Genomic DNA, 26,519 nt, shown 5'->3' with positions numbered 1-26,519 from the left:
AAACCACCTTGGAAGAACTGAAAATTTACTGTCCCTTAGAAGTAGCTCTGAAAACAGCAGCAAAAAAGCCTGAAGTTTAGGACACTGACAACAGAAGCAGAATTCAATTTTAATATAAAATTAAAAGTCAGGAAATGGCCTGGAAAAAATGTACAAACAACAAAAGAGAACCTAACCACAGAAATTTACTACAGTCACAAGGAAAATCAAAATACAAACTCAGAAGACAATAAAATGAAAGTAGCTATATGCAAAGTCTCAAAGAACAATGTAAATTGGTCTCAAGCCCTCCCCCAAAAATCCAAAAAGAGCTCAAAAAGGATTTTAAAAATCAAATGAGAGGTAGAGGAAAAAATGGGAAAAGAAATGATAGTATTAAAAGACTCAACAGCTTGGTAAAGGAAATACAAAACAAAACAAAACCTGAAGAAAACCACACCCTAAAAAAACAATTAGAAAATGGAAACAACGGCATAAAAATCTACTAAAGAAAACTCCTTGGCCAAATGGAAAAAAGCTAACTGAATTTTTTTTACAACCAGTGTTTCTGATAAAGGCCTCATTTCTAAAATATAGGGGAATTGATTCAAATTTATAAGACAAACTGTTCCCCAACTAATAAATAATCCAAAGATATGAACAATTTTCAGATGACGTCATGGCTAATCACATGAAAAAAATACTCTAAAATACTATTGATAAGAGAAATGCAAATTAAGATAACTCTCAGGAATTACACCTCTCAGACTGGTTAAGGTGATAGGACAAAATAATACTGGGAGAGTGGATTTATCATTGGTGAAAATGTGAAATGATCTAACCATTCTGGAGAGTAATCAGAATTATGCCCAAAGGGCTACAAAACTGACAATTGACATTAAACATTGTCAATACTGGATCTGTATTTCAAAGGGATCATAAAAGAGGGAAAAGGACATGAATGTATATAAATGTTTGCAATTAGCAAGAAATCGGAAATTGCAAGAATGGCTGAATAACTTAGGTATATGAATGTAATGGAATATATGTTCAAAAAGAAATGATGAGCAGGCCGATTTCAGAAAAGCCTAGAAAGACTTACATGTACTGATGCTAAGAACAGAACCAAGAGAACATTGTACATAAAAACAAGATTATGTTATGATCCATCTGTGATGGATTTGGCTCTTTTCTTTTAATGCCAACGAAAATAAGTGTAATCATGTTGACTCCTCATATAAGCTCATTATTCATCATAAAAATGCTCAGTCATAATATCTAGATGCCCAGGGTTCAGAAGAGGTGACAGTCTCTCTATACTCATTCTAAGTGAATGATATCTAGATGATTGGGTCCAGTTCTGCTTACCACTTTTTTTTTGGGGGGGGGGGGGGGTTGGTTTTTTTTTTTGTTTGTTTTTTAATTATTAAAGCTTTTTATTTACAAAGTATATGCATAGGTAATTTTTCCAACATTGACCCTTGCATAACCTTTTGTTCCAAATTTTCCCCTCCTTCTAGCTAGCAGGTAGTCCAATACATGTTAAATATGTTGAAATACATGTTAAATCCAATATATGTATACATATTTATACAGTTATCTTGTTGCACAAGAAAAATCAGATCAAGAAGGAAGAAAAAAGAAAAGCGAAAGAAAACAAAACAAGCAGGATTTAGCTCTTTTCAACAATGTGGTGATTCAAGGTAATTCCAACAGACTTGTGATGGAAAGTAGCATTTACATCCAGACAAAGAACTATGGAGACTGAATGTGAATCAAAGCACAGTATTTCTACCTTTCTGTTTTTGTTTGCTTGGTTTTTTTTCTTTCTCATCTGATTTTTCCACAGCATGATGAATATGGAAATATGTTTAGAAAAATTACAGATGTTTAACCTATATTGGATTGATTGCTATCTTGGGGAGGGAGGAAAGGAAGACAATTTTGAAAAATATTTTGCAAAGGTGAATGGTGAAAAATATCTTTGCATGTTATTTGGAAAAATTAAATACTATTTTAAAAATGCAAAAAAAAAAATTTCAAAAGAATTAAAAATGTAAAAAACCCTACAAATTACAATTGGTTAAGTGGAAGCTAATGATTTCATGAGATATCAAGACAGACTATATAATCAGAAAAACAACTGACCTGAAAAAATAGATCCAGAAGAGCTAATTTAAAAATTACCAGACTACCTAGAAGCCATAATCAAAAAAAGATCCTATGTAGCAAGAAAACTGTATAAATACATATATAGATATATTGAATTTAACATATACACAGAAGGCACAGATGTGAGCTGACTATGCTGGGTTATCTAAATTATTATAAAATTAAGAGATAGGAAAGAGGGATGCACTGAGAAAGAAGGGAGAGGTAAAATGGGGGAAAATATCTAATATTAAAGAGGTATGAATAAGTTTTTACAGTAGAAGGGAAGATGAGGTGGTGGCTCTCATTGAAATGATTCAATGAGGGAGTAATACACACACTCACTTGGATACAGAAATCTATTTTAGCAGAGTAAAAAGAGAAGGGGGTGGGGAAAAAGGGTAGAGGAAGCTTTCAGAAGGGAGGACGATGATGTCAGAAGCAAAACACTTTTGACAAGGGACAAGATGAAAGGAGAGAAAATCAGAAGGATAAAGAGAAAAAAATAGGATAGAGGGAATTCAAAATTTTTATAATAGGTTCTCTGATAAAGGCCTCCTTTCTCAAACATTTAGAAAATTAAACCAAATTCTTAAGAATACAAGTCATTCCCCAAATGATAAAACAGTCAAAATATATGAACAAGCAGTTTTCCGATGAAGAAATCAAAGCTACCTACAGTCAAATGAAAAATGCTCTAAATTACTACTGATTTGAAACATAAACTACCAATTCTGAGGTATCACCACACTTATCACATTGGCTAACCTGACAGAAAAGGAAAATGACAAATGTCCAATGAGATATAAGAAAATCAGGACATCAGGACACTAAGATGCTGCTGGCAAAGTTGTGAACTGATCCAACCATTCTAGAGAACAATTTAGAACTATGTGCCCAAAGGGCTAGAAAACCCTGCATACCCTTTGACCCATCTAGGTCTGTATCCCAAATTAAAAAAAAAAACCAACAAACAAAAAATCCTACCCAGCAAGTGAAGTTTGGGCTAGGACTATTATTGGCCAATCAGGGATAATCAGAGTGATTTGAGTTTAAAAGGCACAGCCCAAAAGCTCTATTTGAATTCTAACAGACTTTCTCAAAGCAAGGTTTTCCAGAGCTATATTTCAAGAAATCACAAATAAAAACTACATGAGATACAAGAGTTAAACTACTAAAGATAAAAAACAAAACAAGCCCCAATAGAATAAATAAGTAGGGAAGAAAAAAATTCTAGCCCCAAACCTCCAAGACAGCTATCAAAATTTGTATTTCTTATCCAAAATTTGTGGATAAAATTTGTATCCACATGGACTGGGAGAAGAGAAAGAAGAGGAGGAGGAAAAGGAAATAGCAGCACTGTCTAAATGGACTTGGCTGGTTAGGACCGCAGGGGGGACAGCTACTACTGTTCATACTTTCCCAAGGAGGAGGGGAGTAAATTCAGAACTCAAATTTTTAAAAAATCAATTATTTTACATGTAATTGGAGGAAAAAAGTGAAAGAGAGAAGCAGGAAATGGAAACAAAAAGCACTGGAGCATTTTTTTAAAACTTTATTTCAGAGTGATAGAAGCTCTAGCTACTCCCAGAGAAAGGAAACCTAAATTTGTATTTACCTAGGATAAGGCTCATCACCAAGCAAACTGAGAGGAAGGAAAGCCATATTCTTTGCTAGCTTGAGAGGATGGCAAGGTTAAATGCAGGTTTTAAAAAATAAATGGAGTGTGGGGTACATCTGTAGGAAAGGATAAAAACTAAATCTGAAGAGATTAGGGGAAGAAGAGGCAAGGACACACATAGATTAATCTTAGTGAGAAAAAACTACTTTTTTATCACAGATTGGAACAATTGAGAAAATGGGAGATGACATTGAAGGGTAATAAAACGGATAATGAGAAAAGAGATGACCACAGATAGCCATTATTATCTCCAGAGAACTTCTGTTCCCTACCCCCTATCCCTAAGACCTGGATGGATTGGCCTCTTGCTCTTTCCAGACTTCCACTCTTTTCAGGGACAAAGTCATCTTGTACTCTGCAAACCCACACCTGCATCCAGCATCTTAACGATGGCATCAGCCTTGTCAATGTCCAAGAGGAGGTTATCAAACCAGCCACTATCCATTAGAGATAGGAACACTTGAAGTCTGTTCTGTAGGGCTCCTCTGGCTTCCTGCCGACGCTTCCCCACCTCATCAGGGTGGTATTTGGACCGAAACCTGAGAAAGGAAATGGGAAGGGGGAAAGACAAAATAGTCACAAGTAGCCAGGGCCATGGATGTGAGGGGGAATCCAAGAGAGCCATGGTATATTCCCACCCTCCTCATATACCCACAAAGATGATAAGAACAGGAGACTGTGGGGAAGGGGACACAAAGAATTATCATGCCACCCCAAATAGGACAAAGAGATTTGGGGAAAGCCAGGATCAAGGAACTCTAGGTTCCAGAAAAATGGAGACTATGGGAAAATGGGGGTAAATAAACAAGGATCCCTTGATTCATTTCCCTAGCTTTCTGGGATTCTACGACAAATAGGGTCAATGTTACCAGAGCCCCATAGACAGAAGAACAGATAGAAGAGAAAATATTATTATGTCCCAAAAGATCTCCCTTTCCTCTCTTCAGGAATTAAAAGGACTATTACCCCCAATCCCTCTAGGCTTAGGGAAAAGGCCTGAGACAGACCAAATAGGGAGAGGAGCCAAGAAGGACCTGACACTTCTATCTCCACTTGGGAAGACAGATACAATTGTTATGGGAACAGAGAAAGGAAGTGGAAGAAATGACTGTCTCATAATTAAGGTACTGCCTAGGGAAATGGAGAAAGCAAAGAGAAAAGTAAGAAGTTGGGGGTGTAGAAAATAAAGGGAAAAAGGAAAAACTATAAGTCGTGGAAAGAGAAAAAATGAAAATTGAGGTAGAGAGATTAGGAGTGAGGGCAACAGCATGAAAAATTGAGGTAGATTTAAAGACAGAGAGATAGGAAAAGACAAAGGGAATAGAGGTAAGGAAACATGGACCAGAGATGGGGAGTAAGAAACAGAAATATATGAAAAGGAGAAAAGAAAAACAAAAGTTCAGTGTGAGAGGGAAGGAAAAGCCGCAGGTGTCGCCTCCAGGGACTTTACCTTGGCTGCTTGATCAAACAGAGCTCAAGATTTAACTAGCCGGGCCGACCCGTGCTGGCTGGTGGGCCTGGGCCGGCTGGCTCCTGGCTGGGGCGGGCTCCCGGCCCGCCGCCCCACCCCGCATGGCTTGGCGGTGGGGGCCCTGACTGACTAACTGCCTAAGCATTCACATTCATCTAAACCACTGCATTGTGCACAGTGGTGCCCTTTCTCTCTGCCTGGCCGGGGGGGAGCACGGCTCGGCCCAGTGGGGCTGGTGTATGGGCTGGGTGTGGTGGGGGTGAGATGGGTTTGCTCCGAGCTCCGGCGATGGGTGGGTGTAGTTCCCGGTTCTGGCTCTTTTCAAGGAGGAGGAGCAGGAGGAGGGGGGAAAAGATGGTTGATTAAAATCAAAACATCCACAAACGAAAAAAAAAAAAAATCAAAGGGTTTTTTTTGGGTTTTGTTTTTCTTTAAAGATGACCCCAAGACCTCTGCTTTTCTTGTTTAAATTCACTTGTCATTTTTAGGAGACCAAGCACAAATGGTACAAAGATTGGGGGTGACACAGCCCCAGTTCTCTCTGTGTCAGCAAAAGGGGAGAACAGCCCTCTCTGCAACCCAAAGGAGAAAGATAGTGCAGGAGGGCTCCAGCCCTGAAGGTATTTCATTCACTGAGGACAATGGTATTTGGGAGTGGAGAAGGGGTGGAGTTGAAGGAAGACAAGAGTCTTTATACCCAGGAGATCACAACAGCCAATGTTGGGCACTTCCCCAAACCCGCAGGAACTCCAGGACACATAGGGCTCCACCATCTAGGCCAAGGGTGACATGCCAAGGGAAAGGAACATGGGTAAGCGGGGGCACTCACCACTCCTCATCTTTATGAGCCAGGAAGAAGTCTTGCATCTGCTGCCTTCGAAACTCCAGCTTGTAATCATTGTATCGTTTAACAGCTTCTGTTTCATCCACAGAATCATCCAGTGACAGCAGAAACTCCTTAAAGGTCTTCATAACAGGTGGTGGAACACCCAAGTCGATTTCTGCGATGCTGCCCAGCCTGGGGGGGGCCCGGTCGGGGGGTCTTGGTTGGGGGGGAAGAGGGTGGGGGGATGGGGGGCCAAGGTAGCCAGCAGCCCCATTCCTCACCCAACATGGACATTAGTCCATGTACCAACTAGTGCCCATTTCCATTTCCCACTCTATTAGTCTAGTTCTCTATCAGCCCTTTCCCCATTCCAGCCCCCTCCCCCTTTAAAAAATAACCTCAACTTTTCTACTTTCAACACTTCTATCATTTCCCCCTGGGTCTTTACCTGGCTTGGATGGGCAGTACATGATGTTGCATAATGTGGACATCTGGATGGCCCCAGGGCTGGGGAGGGCCGTAAGTTGGGCCTCCACCTCCCCCGGCATAAGGCATCTCATAGCCACTGTGGTATGGGTCAGAACTGTGCTCATCCCTGAAAGTAAAGAACAACAAAGTTAGAAGAAAGAACTCTGCAGAACAGAATAAAGGAAAGCTAGAACTACTCAATCTTAGAAGATTTAAGAGAGAATACTAAGACAAAGTGATGATTTGGTGAGAAAAGGATGGAGAGTGCAAAAGAGTAAAATTTCAAATGGAGTGGAAGGATTGATGGTAAGAAGCTTCTCAACTGGAATTCAAAAGAATATGGTGGAAAATATGTGGCAGTAGTGTTGGTAGAGCTATGAATTACTCCAGGAAGTCTCAAGAGTAATTCTGGAACTATGATCAAAAAAAAAAAAAAAAAAAAAAAAAAAAAAAAAAAAAAATTACAGCAATACCTACTACTAGGACTATATCCCACTAGAGATTAAAAAAGGCCAAAAAAAAAAAAAAAAAAAACCTCATGTAACAAAAATGTTTATAGCAGCAATTTTCATAATGGCAAAAACTAGAAGTTAAGAAGTTTCCACCAATTGAGAATAGCTACACATATTGTAGTGTGCCATAATGACAAAAGAAATGGTTTCAGAAATCTGCATAAATTGGTGCAAAATAAAACAAAATGAAGAGCCTATAATAACATTATAAAGAACACTGATCAGTAATGACCGATCAAGATCTCAGTAGACCAATAGAGCATGCTAGACCACCTCCCGAGAAAGGTGATAGATAAACTATGCAGAATGAGACACATTTTTTAATATGGCCAATAAAGGAATTTATTTTGCTTGACTACACATATTTATTACAAGGGTTCGGAAGTGAAATAAAAATAAATTAGTAAAATGATAATTTTTTTAAAAAAGCAAAAATAAAAGCAAGGGAAAACATAACTAAGCTCTAACATTCTTACCAGTCTCGTCTCATTCGTTTTTGGGGAGGACTGAGCTCATGGCGTGGTGGAGAAAAGCGTTCACGCCGATTTCTATCATAGTCACGATACTCTCCCCTGCTCCTCCGATCTCGCCCACGGTCCCACTCTCTAGAGTTGTAAAAATAAAGTTACACAATCAATAACCATTTATTAATACTTTCTATATGCCAGAACCAGTAGATACAAGGAATATAAATAAAAAAGCAAACAGAACATCCTATTATGAATTTATATTTTTATCAAAGGAGATAAGTAGATAGAACACCGTGAACTTAGAGTCAATAAAACCTGAATTCAAATCTGCTAGTCATTTAATGCCTGTTTGCCTCAGTTTCTTTATCTGTAAATTATAAATAATTGCACTTACCTTCCAAGGTAATTATGTGGACAAATTGAGATAATTATAAAGCACTTTGCTAACTCTAAGGAATTAGTAAACACTATCTACTGTATTATACATACTAGTTAATGTAGTATAGATGGACTTCAAGATACAAGATATGGAAAAAAGTGAGTACCAACTCTAACAAATACAAATCTTTTCTGCAGGCAACTTGAAACTATAAATTGCAGAAAAGATGCCAAAATATCTTGTTAGAGGAAGTTTCCTCATTCTAGAGTTCCCTATGCTAATGAAATCACAGTTCTCAGCCTTATCCCTATACAAAATACAAGTTAATATTGAGAAGGAGAACATTTAGTAGCTAGAAAAGGTGGGAGAGATTAGGGAGGCTTCATGAAAAAAGTGATGCTTGGGGGAAGAGTTTGAATTTCAGGTTTTTGGGAAAAACCAGTGCAAAGGCATAGAGATTAGAGATAATTTAAGGAACAGAAAGTATAGCTGTTTGTCTATAACATAGATAGAATAAAAGAAAAGCAAGGCTAAAAACAAGTAGACTGAGTCCAAGATGTGAAAAGCCTTAGAAGAAGATTTAATCTTAAAGGCATTAGGGAACCATAGGAATTAAACAAGAAAGGGTAAGTGATATGGTCAGAACTGTGGAAGATGTACTGAAGATAGACTGAATATAGAGGAGAATGGAGACAATAGGGAAGCCAGTTAGAAGAATAATGCAAAAGTAAAGCCAAGGTGCGATAAGGGCCTGCCTAAGGCAGTAGTCACATGAGTAGAGAAAGGGGCAGATTGAAAAGCTATTGTGCAGACAGAAACCAAAATATTTATAATTCAGTGTTTAGAGTGAAGTTAACTCTAAGGAAGACTAAAAGCATGGTGATGTACCTGAGAGCACTAAATAAATCAGAAACGGAAAAGTTTAAAGGAAAAAAAAAGGTAATGGACATGTAGAGAAGAATGTGAGCTGTTTATGGGACATTATCTCGTTTTAAATGTCCAGTAGGCAGCTGGTATTGCAGAACAAGAGCTCAGAAGAAAGGACTGGGGGTGGATTTACAAATCTGCAAGTTATCTAAAGAAAGACAATGTTACCACAATCAAAAAGCAAAAAGAAGAAAAAATACTGACCTGGGGAAGGTATAAAAGAATGAAGTTGGGGGGGGGGGGGGGGGGAGCGTGAAGTTAAAAAGAGAAAAAGACTAGCTTCTGATACCCAAACCAGGAATGGTAAAGTTAAAAAAGAAAACAAGAGACCAATATCATTAAAACAATAATGATGTAAAAAATATCTAAGACATTAGCAAAGAGGTATAGAAAGATATACAAAAGATTTTTCATTGTAATCAGGTTGAATTTGTAGGAATGTAGGGATAGCATTATTAATATTCTAACAGTAAAACTCTGGAGATAAAAGACCACAACAAAAGCAATAAAAACCATTATAATCAATAGACATAAAAAGCTTGTTAAAATAATGCACTCACATTAAAATGTTCAATAAAGGGAATAATAACAACGCCTTCCCACAGTATCCATCTAAAATCAAGAGCTTTCTCATTCTCATCTAAAAAAAAACTTATAAACCCCTCTAAAGGATATCCATTGTAATTAATGTTGTTTGCTGTAGTTCTAAAAGTGCTACCTATTAGCAATACAAGAAAAAGAAACTGGGAAAATAAGCACAGGCAAATCATACAAAGAATAAACAATGATAAAAAAAAAATTAGAATAACTTCAGAAAAGTAGCAAGACACAAAATGAACAAAAATCACTAGTCTAGCCTATTTGGAAGGTTACTAAGTAGAATAACCAGGGCAGGAAACCCAAGTCAAAGAGAAGCTTTCAATTCTGTCACTGAACCTACAGTTTTCTAGCTGTCTCACAGTAACTGAATCTAGGACTGCTTTGGGTATCAAAGGCTATTCTTTTTCCCTTTCCAATCTCTACCCCAAATTCATTCCTCACACTTTCCCCAAGTCAGTATTTTTTTCATTTCTTTTTGATTATGCTAACTTTATATATATTTAAATGACTTCTAGAACTATATATCCAGACCCAGCCCTTTCTCCTGAGCTCTTGTTCTGCATTACCAACTGCCAGTGAACTCTAACCAGGAACAAGTCTACAGATTTAGTGTGGAAACAGAAACCCAGGTCAGGAATTTGCAGGGCTCAAATCACTAAGAAAATGGAGAAAGTACAATTACAGTGAAGAACTGCAAGGTATCCCTCTCTTTCAACCCTAGGAAAATCTAACCAAAAGATAAAAAAGAAAGATCTTAATGACCTGAGTAGAATTTTAGAAAAATCAGTGCTGACAGTTCTCCAGTGCTTAAATAAATGAGATACTTCTTAGCTGTACATTGCATCTTTACAAAAACTGATCATGGCCTCATCAAAAAATGTAAAAATGCATAAATGCTAAACAATTAAATTTGTTAATAACAATTCTATAAAACTTTATCCATAAAGGCCCTCGAAAAAAGAATTTAAAATGAATGCTAAACAATAATTCTAGAAATAATTTTTAAAATCTAAATAAGAGCAGTAGAATCACGAAGAATCAACTTGGAAAAGGAAACAAACACACACACACACACACACACACACACACACACACACACACACAAAAGAGTAAAGAAAACTCCTCAAAAAAAGGAACTAACCAATGGAAATGGAAAGAGGTACAAAAGCTAACTGAAGAAAATAATTCCTTAAAAAAGAGTAAAGAAAACTCCTTAAAAAAAGGAACAACTAACCAATGGAAATGGGAAAAGAGGTACAAAAGCTAACTGAAGAAAATAATTCCTTAAAAAATAGAATTGTTCAGATTCTAACAAGATCAAAAGAATGAAAAAAATACAAGAAAATGTAAAATACCTTTGAGTGGCAAAACAAATGACCCAGAAAATAGATCCAGGAGAAATAATTCAAGAATTATTAGATTGTAATGAAAGACACGATCAAAAAAGCACAGTATTTTTCAAGAAACTATCAGAGAAGATTCTAAGAAGATGGCAGAGGTAGATCAGAAAATTTTCAGCTCTTCAAATTTCATCCACAAAAAAAGACAAAACATAACTTCAAAAGGAACGTAGAGCAGCAGAAATAAACAAAAGTCAGGAAAAAAGTCAGGGACAGGTTTGTCAGTGAAGACATACAAATATTTCCAGGCCAACTCAGCTGAACCAATAAACAAGAAGCCCTGAGGACAGCTAAGAAAAGAGGCAGCCTCAGCCACAGAAACTTTCATCTTATAAAAAGTACTGGGGGAAAAAGAGAGGATGAAGACAGAAAGACTGTCAAGGGACACTAAACTAAGTACAGTTGTGCTGACAAGACATGTCCCAGACTGGTCCTGGTTGTTTCTACTGGTTAGAAGGTCCTACCATACACCTGGGTAAGCCCAATAACAGAGGAGCAGGGACCCGGCTGGCTGTGGTCATCTAAAGGAGTGCAAAGTCCTTTGTTTCAGTGGCAGGGCAGAGGACACCAGAGGCGTTGTAGTACAAGATCACTGGCAGGACAAAAGGTTGAAAGTCCTAGCCATGATTTATTTAGGTGTAGAGAGTTAAGTCCAAGATTGAGCCTTAGAACAAACCTCAGAAATTAACAGTAAGAAAGACCTAAGACTTGGGGCATCATTCCCCATGATTTGAGACTAAAAACTATTTTACACTAATAGCTGCTAAAAAAACAAAATAAGACAAAAATAAACAAATAAAAATAAGTAAGCAAAGAGAAAGAATCCAACTATAGATAGCTACAATGGGGATAGAGATCTGGGTTCATATTCATATTCAGAGGAAGATAATGGGAATTAAAAATGCCGTTCCTTTTTCAATGAGAAATGTCAAATGTTCCCAAACACAAATATTCCAAGAACACTTGGAAAAACTTTTAAAAGGACTTAAAAAAATATCAAATAAGCAAGATCAAGGGAAAAATGGAAGAGAGAGAACCCGAGAAATCATGGAAAGTCAATATTTACTAGCTGTGTGATCTTAAACAAGTCACTTCAATTTGAATGCCTTGCCAAAAAAAAAAAAAAAAAAAAAAAAAGTCAAGCAACTTGAAATAAAGAATCAAAAATTTAAGGAAGAAAATAATTCATTGAAAATGGGAGTGGGACAAAGGGAAGCTAATGACATTCTAAAGCACCAAGAAATAATATAATGAAATTTTAAAAAGAAAAAAGAAAATGTAAAACACCTCATCAAAAAACCAACTCATCTGGAGTACTGAGGAAAAATAATATAAAAATAGCCAGACAACATGAAAATTACGAATTAAAAAAAAAAACCTCACAGAATCTTGACACATTACAAGTAATTATCAGGGGAAACTGTTCTAAAGTTCAGAAGTAAAGGCAGAAATAGGACAAAAAAAAAAAAAAAACATTTGTTACCACTTGAAAGAGACTGCAGGAGGAAAACTTATAGGAATACCAAATATAAAGTTTCAAAGCTCCCAGGTTAAGGAGAAAATATTAGAAGCAACAAGAAAAAAAAAATTTTTTTAATATCATGGATTTCCAATAAGTATTAGACAAAACCTAGCAATTTCTATAACTGAAGATTCACAGATCTTGGTATACACTACATTTCATAGAGTAAGAGTTGTTAAATGTTTCAGTTTAGCTGAAAAACTTACAGGTATTTGTGACAAAAACAGCAGAATTTAAGGGAAAATTTGACATACAGCAATCAAAAGAAATTTAAGATTTAGTAAATGTTAAAGATTTTAACTTTTTTTTAAGGGAAAATTGTTTACTTCTTACATGTGAAAATCAGTTCTTTTATGATAATCATTATTTGGGTAGTTCAAAAGAAAGGCTTGGGCAGAATTGAGTATAATGGGATGAGTCTAAATATATAATATATAGGAAGAGATAAAAATGAGGCAAAAAAGGAAAAAGTGATAGAAAAGGAACCAATGGGGGAAGATAGGTAGAGTTGGGTATTTCTTACTTTCATTAGGAATAGGTCTAGAAGGATAAAAAAGCCTACTAAATTCAGAAAGAAATAAGATGGCACAAGGGAAAGCCAGGAACTATATGAGCAAAACTACACCACACTTTCCCACAAATAAAGTCAGATCTAAACAACTGGAAAAATATTAAGTGCTCTTGGATAGGTCAAGCGAATATAATAAAGATGACAATACTAACTAAACTAATCTATTTATTTAGTGCTATACCAATCAGACTCCCCAAAAAACTATTTTAATGAGCTAGAAAAAATAAAATTCATCTGGAAGAACAAAAGATTAAGAATTTTAAGGGAACTAATGAAAAAAAAAAATCAAATGAAGGTGGCCTAGCTGTATCTGATCTAAAACTATATTATAAAGCAGCTGTCACCAAAACCATTTGGTATTGGCTAAGAAATAAGACTAGTTGATCAGTGGAACAGGTTAGGTTCACAGGACAAAATAGTCAATAATTATCGCAATCTAGTATTTGACAAAGCCAAAGACCCCAACTTTTGGGATAAGAATTCACTATCTGACAAAAACTGCTGGGAAAATTGGAAACTAATGTGGCAGAAACTAGGCACTGGGCCATACCTAACACCATATACCAAGGTAAGATCAAAATGGCTTCATGATATAGGCAAAAAGAATGAGATTATAAATAAATTAGAAGAACATAGGGGTGTTTACCTCTCAGACCTGTGGAGGAAGAAGGAATTTGTGACCAAAGAACTAGAGATCTTTATTGATCACAAAATAGAAAATTTTGACTATATCAAGTTAAAAAGCTTTTGTACAAACAAAACTAATGCAGACAGGATTAGAAGGGAAGCAATAAACTGGGAAAACATTTTTACATTCAAATGTTCTGATAAAGGCCTCGTTTCCATATTATATAGAGAATTGACTCTATAAGAAATCAAGCCATTTTCCAACTGATAAATGGTCAAAGGATACGAACAGACAATTTTCAGATTAAGAAACTGAAACTATTTCTATTCATATGAAAAGGTATTCCAAATTATTATTGATCAGAGAAACGCAAATAAATATAACTCTGAGATACATACCTCTCAGATTAGTTAAGATGACAGGAAAAGATAATGACAAATGTTGGAGAGGGTGCGGGAAAACTGAGACATTGATACATTGTCAGCGGAACTGTGAACAGATGCAACCATTCTGGAGAGCAATTTCGAACTATGATCAAAAAGCTATCAAAGTGTGCATATCCGCAGCAGCTAGGTGGCGCAGTAGATAGAGCACCAGCCCTGAAGTCAGGAAAACTGGAATTCAAATCTGATCTCACTTAACACCTCCTAGTTGTGAGACCCTGGGCAAGTTACTTAACCACAATTGCTTCAGAAGAAAAAAAATGTGCATACCCTTTGATCCAGCAGTGTTTCTACTGGGCTTGTATCTTAAAAAGATCTTAAAGGAGGGAAAGGGATTCACATGTGGAAAAATGTTTGTGAAAGCCCTTTTGTAAGGCCAAGAAACTGGAAACAGTGGATGCCCATCAGTTGGAGAGTGGTTGAATAAGTTATGGTATATGAATGTTATGGAATATTACTATTCTATAAAAAACAATCAGCAGAACAATTTCAAAGAGGCTAAGAGAGACTTATATGAACTGATACTAAGTGAAATGAGCAGAACCAGGAGATCATTGAACACAACAACAACAAGATTATACGATGATCAAGTCTGATGGACATAGTTCTTTTCAACAATGAGATGATTCAGGCCAGTTCCAATAAACCTGTGATGGAGAGCCATCTACACCCACAGAGAGGATTGTAGGAAGAAGGTGGATCACAACATAAATATTTTCACTCTTTTTGTTTTCTTGCATTTTACTTTCTTTTTCATTTTTTTCTTTTGCAGGAAGATAATTGTATAAATATGTATACATATATTGGATTTAAGACATATTTACCATGTTTAACATACATTAGATTACTTGCCATAGAGAGGAGGTGGAAGGAAGGGGAGATGGGATTGGAATACAAGATTTTGCAAGGGTCAATGCTGAAAAACGATCCATGCATATTTTGAAAATAAAAAGCTTTAATTAAGAAAAAAAATCAAAATAGAAATCCTGAAAAATCAAAAGGAAAGATTAATAAAATTGAAAGTAAAAAACTATTGAACTAATAAATAAAACTAAGAAAGAACTTTTTTGGGGGGGTCAATGCAATAAAATAAATTGCCAGTTAATTTGATTTAAATAAAGAAAGAAAACCACATTATCTGTATTAAAAATGAAAAGGTTGAATTCACACCAATGAAGATGAAATTACAGCAATAATTTGGAGTTGTTTTGCCTAACTAAACACCAATAAATCTGACCATCTAAATGAAATGACTATTTACAAAATATAAATTGCCCAAATTAATAGAAGAGGAAAGAGAATACTTAATGACCCCATTTCAGAAAAAGAAATTGAACAAGTCATCAATGGACGCCTTAAGAAAAAGTCCCCAGGGACAGAGGTATTCACAAGTGCATTCTACCAAACATTTAAAGAACTAATTTCAATACTATAATTAAACTATTTGGGAAAATAGGTGAAGGAGTCCTACCAAATTCCTTTTATGATACAAACATGATACTGATACCTAAGAGCCAAAATAGATTAAGTACAGACCAACTTCCCTAATAAACATTAATGCAAACATTTTAAATAAAATGCTAGCAAGAATAATACAGCAGTATTATTGCTACTATGGATCATATACTATGAGCAAGTGGGATTTATACCCAGGATATAGGACTAGTTCAAATTTAGGAAAATTATTAAGTATAATTGACCTTATCAATAACAAAACCAATAGAAATCTTATAATTATCTCAATGGACATAGAAAAAGCTTTTGACAAAATAATGTACCCAATTCCTCCTAAAAACTAGAGAAAACTTTTGACAAAATACAATATGCATTTCTATTAAGAACACTAGAAGGAGCAGCTAATTGGTGCAGGGGATAGAGAATTGGGAGGAGGGGAGGAGAGATGGAACTTTCTTTAAAATAGCAAGTAGTATCTATCTAACACCATTATTTATAATGGGGAAAAGCTAAAAGTCTTCCCAGTAAGATCAGGGTTGTAAAGCAAGGATGTCCATTATCACTATTATTCAAGATTGTACTAGTAAATAAAACTGTCACTCTTTGCAGATGATATGATGGTATATTTAAAGAGAATCCTAGACAATCAACTAAAAAACTATTTGAGATATTCAACATCTTAGAAAAACTGTAAAATAAATCCACACTTATAAATCATTGGCATTTCTATGTATTACCAACAAAGTCCAGCAGCAAGACAATAGAAAATACACAGGAGTCTACCTGCCAAGACAAACCCAGAAATTATATGAACACAATTGCAAAGCACTTTTCACATAAAGTCAATCTAAACCACTTGAAAAATATCAATTGCTCACGAGTAGGTCAAACTAATATAACAAAGTTGACAATTTAATATAAATTAATGTACTTATATTCAGCACACCAAACTACCAAAAATTTATTTTATACAGCTAGAAAAAAATAGTAACACAACAAAAGGTCAATAATATCAAAGTAATTAATGGGGAAAAAAATTGCACAAGTGGGTGATCTAGACTTATTAGACCTCAAACTATATTATAAAGTAGCAATCACCAAAACTATTTGGTATTGGCTAAGAAATAGTGGTGGAACAGTGGAATAAATTAGGTACCCAAAACACAAGTAAATGATCATAATAATCTATTCTTTGATAAACCCAAAGACTTCAGCTTCTAAGATAATGACTCACTACAAATACTTCAGGGAAAACTGGAAAATAACAACTTACACCATATACCAAATAAGATCAAAATGTATACATGAGTGATACCATAAGTAAATCAGGAGAACATGGAATTTTGTCACATCTATAGAGAAATGAAAGAATTTTGAACAAACAGGAGAGAGGATTATAAAAGTAAAATGGAAAACTTTGATTATATTAAATGAAAAAGTTTTTGCACAAGACAAAATCGATGAAACCAAGATTATAAGGAACACAAATCGGTTCTTTCTCTGGGCATGAATAAATAGCATTTTTCATTCTAAGTCCTTCACAGTTGTCTTGGATCACTCTATAGCAAAGGACAGTCAAGTCATTCATAGCTGATCATCTTACATTATTACAAGTTACTTTGTACTTAGTACATTGCATCTAGCATGATCTCATGGAAGTCTTCCCAGGCTTTTCTGAGAGCATTTTGCTATCATTTCTTATAGCACAATAGTATTCTATCATAATCAAAAAACACAATTTGTTCGGTCACCCCCCAACTGATGGACATTCCCTCAATTTCCAATTCTTTGCCCTGAGAAAAGAGTTGCTGTAAACATTTTGTACATATAAGTCTTTTTCCTTTTTGTTTAGTTTTTTATCTCTTTTGGGATAACCAGTATTATTACTGGTTTTATAGTCCTTTGGGCATAATTCCAAATTGCTTTACAGCATGTTTGGATGAACTAGTTCATAACTCCCCTAACAGTACATTAATGTCTCACTTTCCCCACATTCCCTCCAATATTTGTCATTTTCTTTTTAAGTCATTTATTAATTGAGAAATAGCTCTAATCTTTATAAATCTGACTCAGTTCCCTATATGTTTAAGAAACGAAGTTTTTATCAGAGAATTCTTTTCACAATTACTGTATTCCCTGCGCCATTCTATTCTCTCTTTCTCCCAAGATTAGAAGGAAAACAAAATAGAGAAAAAAATTTTACAAGTCTCTGATAAAAGTCTCACTTCTCAAATATATAGAGAAGTGAATCAAATATATAAGAATACAAGTTATTCCCCAACTGATAAATGATCAAAGAATGTGATCCAGCAATTTTGAGATGAAGAAAATCACTGTTTAGACATGCAAACTCTGAGGTACCATCTCATACTGATTATATTATCAAATATGACAAAAAAAGAAAATGATAAATGCTGGTGAACATGTGGAACACTGGATCCTAATGCACTACTGTTAAAACTGTAAACTTATTCAACTATTTTGGAGAGCAATTTGTAACTATGCTCAAAGGGCATTCAAACCAGGCATTCCTTTTGATCCAGCAATATCACTATTAGTTCTGTATACTAAAAAGAACCTACATGCACAAAAATATTCAGTAGTGGCAAAGAACTGGAAATTGAGGGGATACCCATGAATTGGGGAATGGCTGAACAAGTTGTAGTAAATGAATGTAATGGAATCCTATTGTTTTCTAAGAAATGATTAGCAGGAATAGAAAGACTTGCATAAGCTGACACAGTGTAAAATGAGCAGAACCAGAAGAACACTGTGCACAGTAACAGCAGCACTGTGCAAAGATCAACTATAAATGACAGCTCTTCTCAGTCATACAATGATTGAAGGCAGCGTCAATCTACATCAAAAGAACTGATGAAGACTGAATACATGTCAAAATATATTATTTTCACTTTATTTTCTGCATTTTTTTTTCTTTATGGTCTATTTCTTCATCCACATCAAATTGCTTAATATTTTAGAGGAAGAGAGAAATAAATTCAAAATTCAATATATTTTTAAAAATGAATGTTAAAAACATTGGATTACTTTCTGTCTAGGGAAGGGGGGAAGAGAAAAGGGAGGAAGAAAAATTTGGAAGACAAGATTTTGCAAAGGTGAATGCTGAAAACTATCTGCATATATTTTGAAAGTAAAAGCTATTATTTAAAAAATAAAGTGAATTTTTAAAATTGCCTTTACATGTGATAGAAAAAAATAAAAAGCCAATCATTGATTTAGTGATCAGCTAGTGTCCAAACAGAAAATTCTATTCTAAAACCCTTCAGAGGCATTACAGCATCAAGTACAGGTTCTCAACTTGTAAGCTGTAGAATCCTGGGGAAGCTGTATCGTTGGTGGTATTGACTCCACATGTGAATCCTAAATAGGCAAAAATATATCGTGTACACTGAATAACACGCAGATATACATGACATTTTTGTTTCAAATGTAGGTGTACTTTCCATTAATGAAATACAATTTTTTTAGACTTTAAAAAACTCAATCCTCCTTATGTGTGCAAAGCATTTTAACTTCTATTAATCATACTTCATCTTCATAACAATATTTTCACATAAAATCCCTGGAGGTAGTAAGTAGATCTGTAAAGAGAGCCTGGAGTCAGGAAGACCTGAGTTCAAATCTAGCCTCCAACACTAACTATATGACTCTGGGCAAATCATTTAACCTGTTTGCCTTAAGTCATAGAAAAAAGAAATGGCAAACCACTCTAAGATCTTTGCCAAGAAAAAGCCAAAAGGGGTCAGGAAGAATCTGACAACACTGAATGACTAATCAATAGAACCTTGAGTCCAAACTTGGGAAAATCCAGGTTCAAATTCTATTTTTGCCAATTATTATTTGAGAACTTGAGCAAGATCCAGTTTCTGCAGCCAAAAAATGGAAACAATAACTTTGGTACCATCACTGAAGGGAATAATATAAATCTAAGTTGATATAACATAGGAAAGTACAATAATAAACACCTGTGGTTATTATACTCATTTTTAGATAAGGAAACTGAGGCCCAAAAGAGATAAGAAATTTGCTTTCCATTCAACACAAGTAGTCTTTGGCTGAGTTCAGACCTTAGGTCCAGTGTTCTTTGTACCTCAAGTACTAATATACATGTGATGCTCCGGATCCCCAAGGCTTTCTCCTAACCCAGGTGAGAGATTTGTGCTCAGTTCTTGAACATGGGGCTAACCCTGCTTTTAGCAGAGTATGGAGGGGTGAGAAGAGACGACAAAATTACTATTTTAAAGAATGTTCCAATAATAACAGCAATATAAATTAAAACTGATTTTTCACCACAAATCCATATTAGCCAAGATGGCAAGACAAAAGTGGCAAAGGTTAAAAGACTATAAAAGTGTTCTATTACTTCTTGGGTCCTGGAGGGATCTGTGAATCTGTCCAATTTCTCTGTAAAATAATATAGAATTAAGTTCTTTGACCATAATCATACTATTACAAGATATGTGTCCTCAAACAGAGTATGGGGGGAAAAAAGTGACCAAATGTCAACAACATATACAAAACAGCTTTTCTTAGTAGGAAATTGAAAACATTAATGGAGGAATGAACAAACTGTAGTATATCTACATAATGGAATATTATCACAGAGTTAAGAAATGATAAATATGAAAATTCCAAGTCTCAGAATTTGGTTTTATGAACAGGAAAATTTTAGAGGGAAGCAAACAGAATCAGAAGAACAATGATAACAACATTGTAAAGGAAAATAAAAATGAAAAGTCTTTAGAATTCTGATCATTACAATGACTAATCATGATTTCTGAGGATAGGCCATAAGCTAGAATTTTGGGCTTGGACATAATTTTCAGAGATATCCAACATGTAGTTTGACTAGGTTTTGTGAGAAGAAAGGAGTATGAAAACTTTAACTGGAAGTGACAAGGATTACCCCCCAAAAAAAGAAAATTAAGGAGCAACTATAAGTACCAGCCCTGGAATCAGGAGTTCCTGATTCCTGTGACACTTAACTTACTAGTTGTGGGACTCTGGGCAAGTACTTAACCCCAGGTGCCAAGAAAGAAAAGAAAGAAAGACCCATGAACCAGAAAAAATACATAAAACAAAAATTTCAAATAATCCCTCAGAAAACACTAATTTGTCAAATATACTTTTAAAAAAGCCAAACTGTACATAAGAAAAGTTTTATACAATCCTTTTTTCATTCTTTGTGTTTGAATGATTTTGATGATTGAATTCGTAATGAAGAAAATATTTATTTAAAAAAATGGGACTATCTTACCGATCATTCCAGTCATCCCCCCTCCGTCTCTCATCTCTCTCTCTTGAACGATCATAATCACTTCGTTCTCTTCGGAATTTGTCCCTTCGCCTACGGTCATATTCATCATCACTGTCACCCATAGTAGAGGCTGGAAAGTGACCAGAAGCATACGGTAGTAAACAAAAAAAGGAAAGAAGCGTTTATACAATTCCTACTATGTGCCAGAACTATGCTAAGCCCTTTACAAATATTATCTCAATTGATCCTCACAACAACCCTTAGAGGTAAGTACTGTAATTTTAGGGTTACACAACCAGTCTGAGGCCAGATTTGACCTTTTTCCTGAATAAAGACCAGGTGTTCTATCCACTGAAAAGCCACCACTCATTTTGCTACTATGATGAAGGGAAGAATTAATCACCTCTTCCTTACTATACCTACCTATGTCAACCCCATTACCCCTTTTCCTTATAAGGGTACCTCTGCTTCCCTAAACAGCTCTAAGTTTTCTTGCCCCATCCCTGGTCATCTTATCTAAAAGGATTTTAGATTTCTCCTTCCTTTCCCTCCCTCCACCAGGATAGTCCTTTATGTTTCTACTCTTTCCTAATAATATTCTCCCATATTGTGTCTGACAGAACAAACCATCCTTAGATTCCCCAAGTCTTTCAATAACCAGAACAAAAATTGATGTTTTTATGTAGCCTTAAAGTTTGCAAAGTGCTACCCTGGTAAAGAATGCCTAAAAAGAATCAACGCTTAAGAATTTTGGCCCAGTGCTATTTTCAATGTTCGACATTACCCACCCCCAAGCTCCAATTCTGATAAATTTTATCATAGATTTAGAGTTAAAAGGATCCAGAGATAAAGAACCTTTCTGACTATTTAGCTCAAACCTAATAAAATCCATTTTTAATCATAGATTTAGAGCTGGAAGGAACCCAGCAATAAATGGATACTGGAGATTATCTATGCAGTCCTCTTTTGCAGATGGGTCTTTCTAAAACTAAATCTGTCCTTATCACGGCAGACTTCAAATTCAGGTATTTCAACGTTAAATCCAGCCTCCTCTTCACTTTACAATGAGGACCATAATTTAGGCTCCTTAATTATCTATATCTCCCTCCCCCCATCCGAATTAGCTCTTGATACCCTATAATTCTCAGACCTTCTAAGAGGTACTCCACTCAGAGGGCTTACAGTTCTCTCCACATCTAAGCTTCACATTGTTCGGCCTTCAAATAGATATAAAGATAATACATACACAAAGAGCCCTCGCTTCCATCCCCCGAAGCTGCGCTCTCACATCTTGGGCTTTTTCAAGTCATACTCCCCCACTTATGAACCACCAGCCATAAAAGACATTGATAAAGTAGCTTTAAGTTTGTTCAGATAGCGCCCAGGAAGTAGACGGCCCGGGGTGGGGGAGGGTCGGGTCGGGAAGAAATTGCGTCCCGAATCACCTCTCATTTTCTGGGGCCCGTAAAAGAGATTAAAAAGTACATCCTCGCACCAGAACAGACACCGAGGCCCAATCGGGGGAAAGGAGAAGAGAAGCGACAGACGGAAAAGCCTCGGAAACCCAGCCCCTCCTCACCTCAGGCCCACTTCTGGGCAAGTCAGTCTGCCTTTACTCTCAAAGCAACCCAAGGCGTGTTGGCTCAATGCAGCCGCGCGTCGATTGTTTTATCCCTCCTGCTGCCGAGGGAATCGGGATGGGGGAGGCGGAATTCAGGGGAGGGGGCTATCTGTGTGAACGGAGGGGAAGGGTACGGGACAATTAGGGCTAGCGGAGAGGGAATAGGGAGCGCTGTAGGGTCAGAACTAAGGGGTGACGAAAACAGCTCACGGCCGAGTCCGCGCGCGCCGTTGCTTCTGCAATGTCTGCTGGGAGCGACTGTGGCGTCGGCGTCGGCGTCGGCGTCGGCCTCTGCGCGGGAGCGGCGTCAGTTCTGTTTCGCCCTCTCAGGGGACTTGGGAGAAGAGTTCCCGGATGGACGGAAGCGGAAGTTCCTGGGGAGACGGGGAGGGCCGGGCTAAGTTGGAGCAGGCCGCTCTGGGTTTCATTCTCTCTCTAGTTGGGTTCGCCTGCCATTTCCGACACGTATAGTGTACAAGAAGCTGAGCTGACTTCAAAGAATTTACGATCTAGTAGGGGAAGGGGAGAAGCAAACGGCTTGGGTTGGATGCCAGCAGCTGCGCAGGGGATAAAGATCTAGGCCTGGAATTAGGAAGACTGATCTTCTCATTTATATTTTAATGTATTTAACATCTACTGGTCATCCTGCCATCTAGGGGAGGGGGTGGGGGGGTAAGAGGTGAAAAATTGGAACAAGAGGTTTGGCAATTGTTAATGCTGTAAAGTTACCCATACATATAACCTGTAAATAAAAGGCTATTAAATTAAAAAAAATAAAAAAATAAAAAAAAAAAAGGAAGACTGATCTTCCTTAGTTCAAATACCGCAAACTGGGCAAATCAGTTAATCTGCTTGCCTCAGTCTCTTCATTTGTGAAAAAAAAATGTATTTGCCAATAAAACTCAAAATGGGTCATAAAGAGTCAGACACGATTGAACATTAACAGATGCCAGGCACAGTGGTTTTACAAATGTTTCATTTAATGGAATGATGGGGAGAGGACCTGCGTTATTTCCAGTGACCTTCTAAAAATGAATTAGCCTTGTTACTTATAAACCCTTTAGGGTCCAGCTGTCTTACAGAAAAGGAGAGAATGCATAGATTAATTTCCTTATTGTCATTATATACAGCATCTGGATGTACTGGATCGGATAATTCAGAGTACTAATAATTGGTTTCCCCAGATTATACTGTGAATTACATGTAAATTCCTCATTTTTTTTTTATCTATTCTTTCAGTATCCTTGTAATGTCTGATAGATTTTACAAGGATCTGTAATGTCTGATAGATTTTGAGTTTTTAATTAATATTTTTCAAGCAAATCATACGCTATCTGATCAATGGGCTGATCTAGAAAGACAATCTTTAAATGCATTTTCCACTCACTAAGAGGAGATACACATAATACTTAGATATGCTCTCCTCTTGTTGGGAATGAATTTTGTATTGCTAATGATCATCACTGACAAGGCCTCTGGAAACTTTAAGGGAGTCATATCTGTGTGTGAATAGATAAAGAATTCACATTTTGAATGGCTTTTTGGAAATGATTGAAAAAAGCGGTTACTGAAATAATTGTATGTATGTATTGAGGGATAATTGAGGATAACATGATAGACTTCAACAGTGAGAAAATATAATCCAAGGTAATTATCTTTTTAACAGTTGTGTTGAAGAAACTTTGATCTGTTTCGTTATTTTTAATTGGCATTTGAAAGGCTAATCAGAATTAGGGCACTTGGACTTTGTTGTGATTCTTTAGAGCAAACTAATTGAAGGAGGCACTTGAAAAGATGATGCTGCAGTGGAAAAACAGGTTAAATAAGTAAGAATTACCTGGATACTGGAGTCATTTAAATGATAGAAAGTCCTCTGGAACGGAGGTAGGTGTCACACTCTTAGCCAGGCTTTGAGGAATATTTCTTCTTGAACCTGAAATGCTTAATAAAATAAATAAAAATTCAAAACAACTATCAAAATGTTAATTTGTGGTTTTTTTTTTAATCAAATATCCAGTCCTCAAGCATCTACCACTGCTCTAGAAAACCTTATGTCCTTATTACCAAGAAATGAAATATGGAAGGATCAGCAATATTTATGGGATGCAGTCAAAGCAGTTCTTAGGGAAAGTTTTATATCTCTAGACGCTTATTTGCATAAAATAGAGAAAGAGAAGATATTGATTTTGAATTAGGCATGCAACTAAAAAAGCTAGAAAAAGAACAAATAAAAAAAAAACCCAAATAAATACCAAATTTGAAATTCTGAAAATAAAAGGGGAGATTAATAAAACTGAAGTTAAAAAAAAACTATTGATTTAATAAACAAAACTAAAATCTGGTTTTATGAAAAAAAAAACCTAAATAAACATTTATTTAATTTGATCAGAAAAAGGAAAGAAGAAAGTCAAATTGTTAGTATCAAAAATGAAAAAGATGAACTTTCCATTAATGAAGAGAAAATTAGAACAATAATTAGGAACTATTTTGCCCAACTGTATGCCAATAAATATGATCATCTAAGTGAAATGGATGAATAGTTATAAAAATATAGATTGCCCAGATTAACAGTGGAAGAAAGAAATTAAGTAATCTCATTTTAGAAAAAGAAATTGAAAAAGCTATTAATCAACTCCCTAAGAAAAAATCTCTAAAACCAGATGGATTTACACGTGAATTTTACCAGAGTAATTAACTTTAATATTATGCAAACTCTTTGGAAAAATAGGGAAAGAAAGAATCCTACCAAATTCTTTTTGTGACACAGACATGGTGCTGATATCTAAACCAGGTAGGGTCAAAACAGAGAAAGAAAATTATGACCAATTTCCCTAATGAATATTGTTGCAAAAATCTTAAATAAAATATTAACAAAGAGATTTCAGCAAGTTATCTCCAGGATATTACACAAAGTCAGATCTAATCTCTTGGGAAAATATCAAATGCTCATGAGTAAGCTAAGCTAATATAATAAAAATGACAACACTACCTAAATTAATCTGCTTATTCAATGCCAATCAAACCAGAACAATCAAATCAAAACACTCAATAAATTACTTCACAGAGCTAGGAAAAATAATAACACAATTCATTTGGAAGAATAAAAGGTCAAGAATTTCAAGTGAATTAATGAAACAAAATGCAAATGAAGGTGGCTTAGCTATATGAATTCTTAAACTATATTATAAAGCATTAGTCATCAAAACTATTTGGTACTGGCTAAGAAACAGAGTAGTTGATTAGTGGAATAGGTTAGGTTCATAGGACAAAATAGTCAATGAATATAGTATAATCTAGGGTTCAATAAACCCAAAGACCTCAGCTTTTGGCATAAGAACTCACTATTTGACAAAAACTGCTAGGAAAATTATAAATTAGTATGGCAGAAATTAGGAATTGATCCATATCTAACACCCCTATACCAAGATAAGATTGAAATGGGTTCATAATTTAGACATAAAGAGCAATACTATAAGCAAATTATAAGAACAAAGGATAGTCTACTTCTCAGATTTATGAAGAAGGAAGGAATTTGTGGCCAAAAAGAACTACAGTACATTATGGGATGCAAAATGGGTAATTTTGAGTATATTAAGTTAAAAAAGTTTTATACAAACAAATCCAATGCAAACAAAATTAGAAGAGAAGCAATAAACTGGGGAAAATTTTTACATTCAAGGATTCTGATAAAGGTCTCATTTCTAAACTACATAGAGAATTGACTCGAATTTATAAGAATTCAAGCCATTCTCCAATTAATAAATGATCAAAGAATATGAAAAGGCAATTTTCAGATGAAGAAATTAAAACTTTTTCTAGTCATATGAAAAGATGCTCTAAATCATTATTGTTCAGAGAAATGCAAAGTAAAACAATTTTTAGGTACCACTACACACCTCTCAGATTGGAAAAGATAATAATGAATGTTGGAGGGGATGTGGGAAAACTGGGACACTGATACATTTTTTGGTAGAATTATGAATGGATCTAACCATTCAAACTATGGCATACGCTTTGACCCAGCAGTGTTTCTATTAGGCATATATCCCAAAGAGATCTTAAAGGAAAGAAAGGGGCCCACATGTGCAAAACTGTTTGTGGCAGCCCTTTTCATAGTGGCAAGAAACTGGAAACTGA

The 26,519-nt window shown here is 35.7% G+C and overlaps 1 protein-coding gene across 8 annotated transcripts in view; it reads right to left on the bottom strand.

Moving 5' to 3' along the window:
- SRRT (serrate, RNA effector molecule) overlaps positions 1–22,711 on the bottom strand; it is a 33,484-nt gene extending 10,773 nt beyond the window's left edge. The window contains exons 1-6 of one of the 8 annotated variants that reach the window (XM_031965347.1): positions 22,341–22,711; positions 20,762–20,891; positions 7,565–7,693; positions 6,557–6,703; positions 6,112–6,324; positions 4,181–4,350 (exon numbers count right to left, since the gene is read on the bottom strand). In XM_031965347.1, the coding sequence (XP_031821207.1) occupies positions 4,181–4,350; positions 6,112–6,324; positions 6,557–6,703; positions 7,565–7,693; positions 20,762–20,883 (781 nt within the window). In that variant the 5' untranslated portion in view covers positions 20,884–20,891; positions 22,341–22,711. The remainder of the gene's footprint in view (positions 1–4,180; positions 4,351–6,111; positions 6,325–6,556; positions 6,704–7,564; positions 7,694–20,761; positions 20,892–22,340) is intronic. The other 7 variants (XM_031965350.1, XM_031965353.1, XM_031965346.1 and 4 more) reach the window with 7 other exon arrangements.
- Positions 22,712–26,519: the final 3,808 nt, after the last annotated feature.

This window comes from Sarcophilus harrisii, chromosome 4 (assembly GCF_902635505.1).
Source record: "Sarcophilus harrisii chromosome 4, mSarHar1.11, whole genome shotgun sequence".
Lineage (NCBI taxonomy): Eukaryota > Metazoa > Chordata > Mammalia > Dasyuromorphia > Dasyuridae > Sarcophilus > Sarcophilus harrisii.
This window is presented reverse-complemented; position numbering and strand designations above follow the sequence as displayed.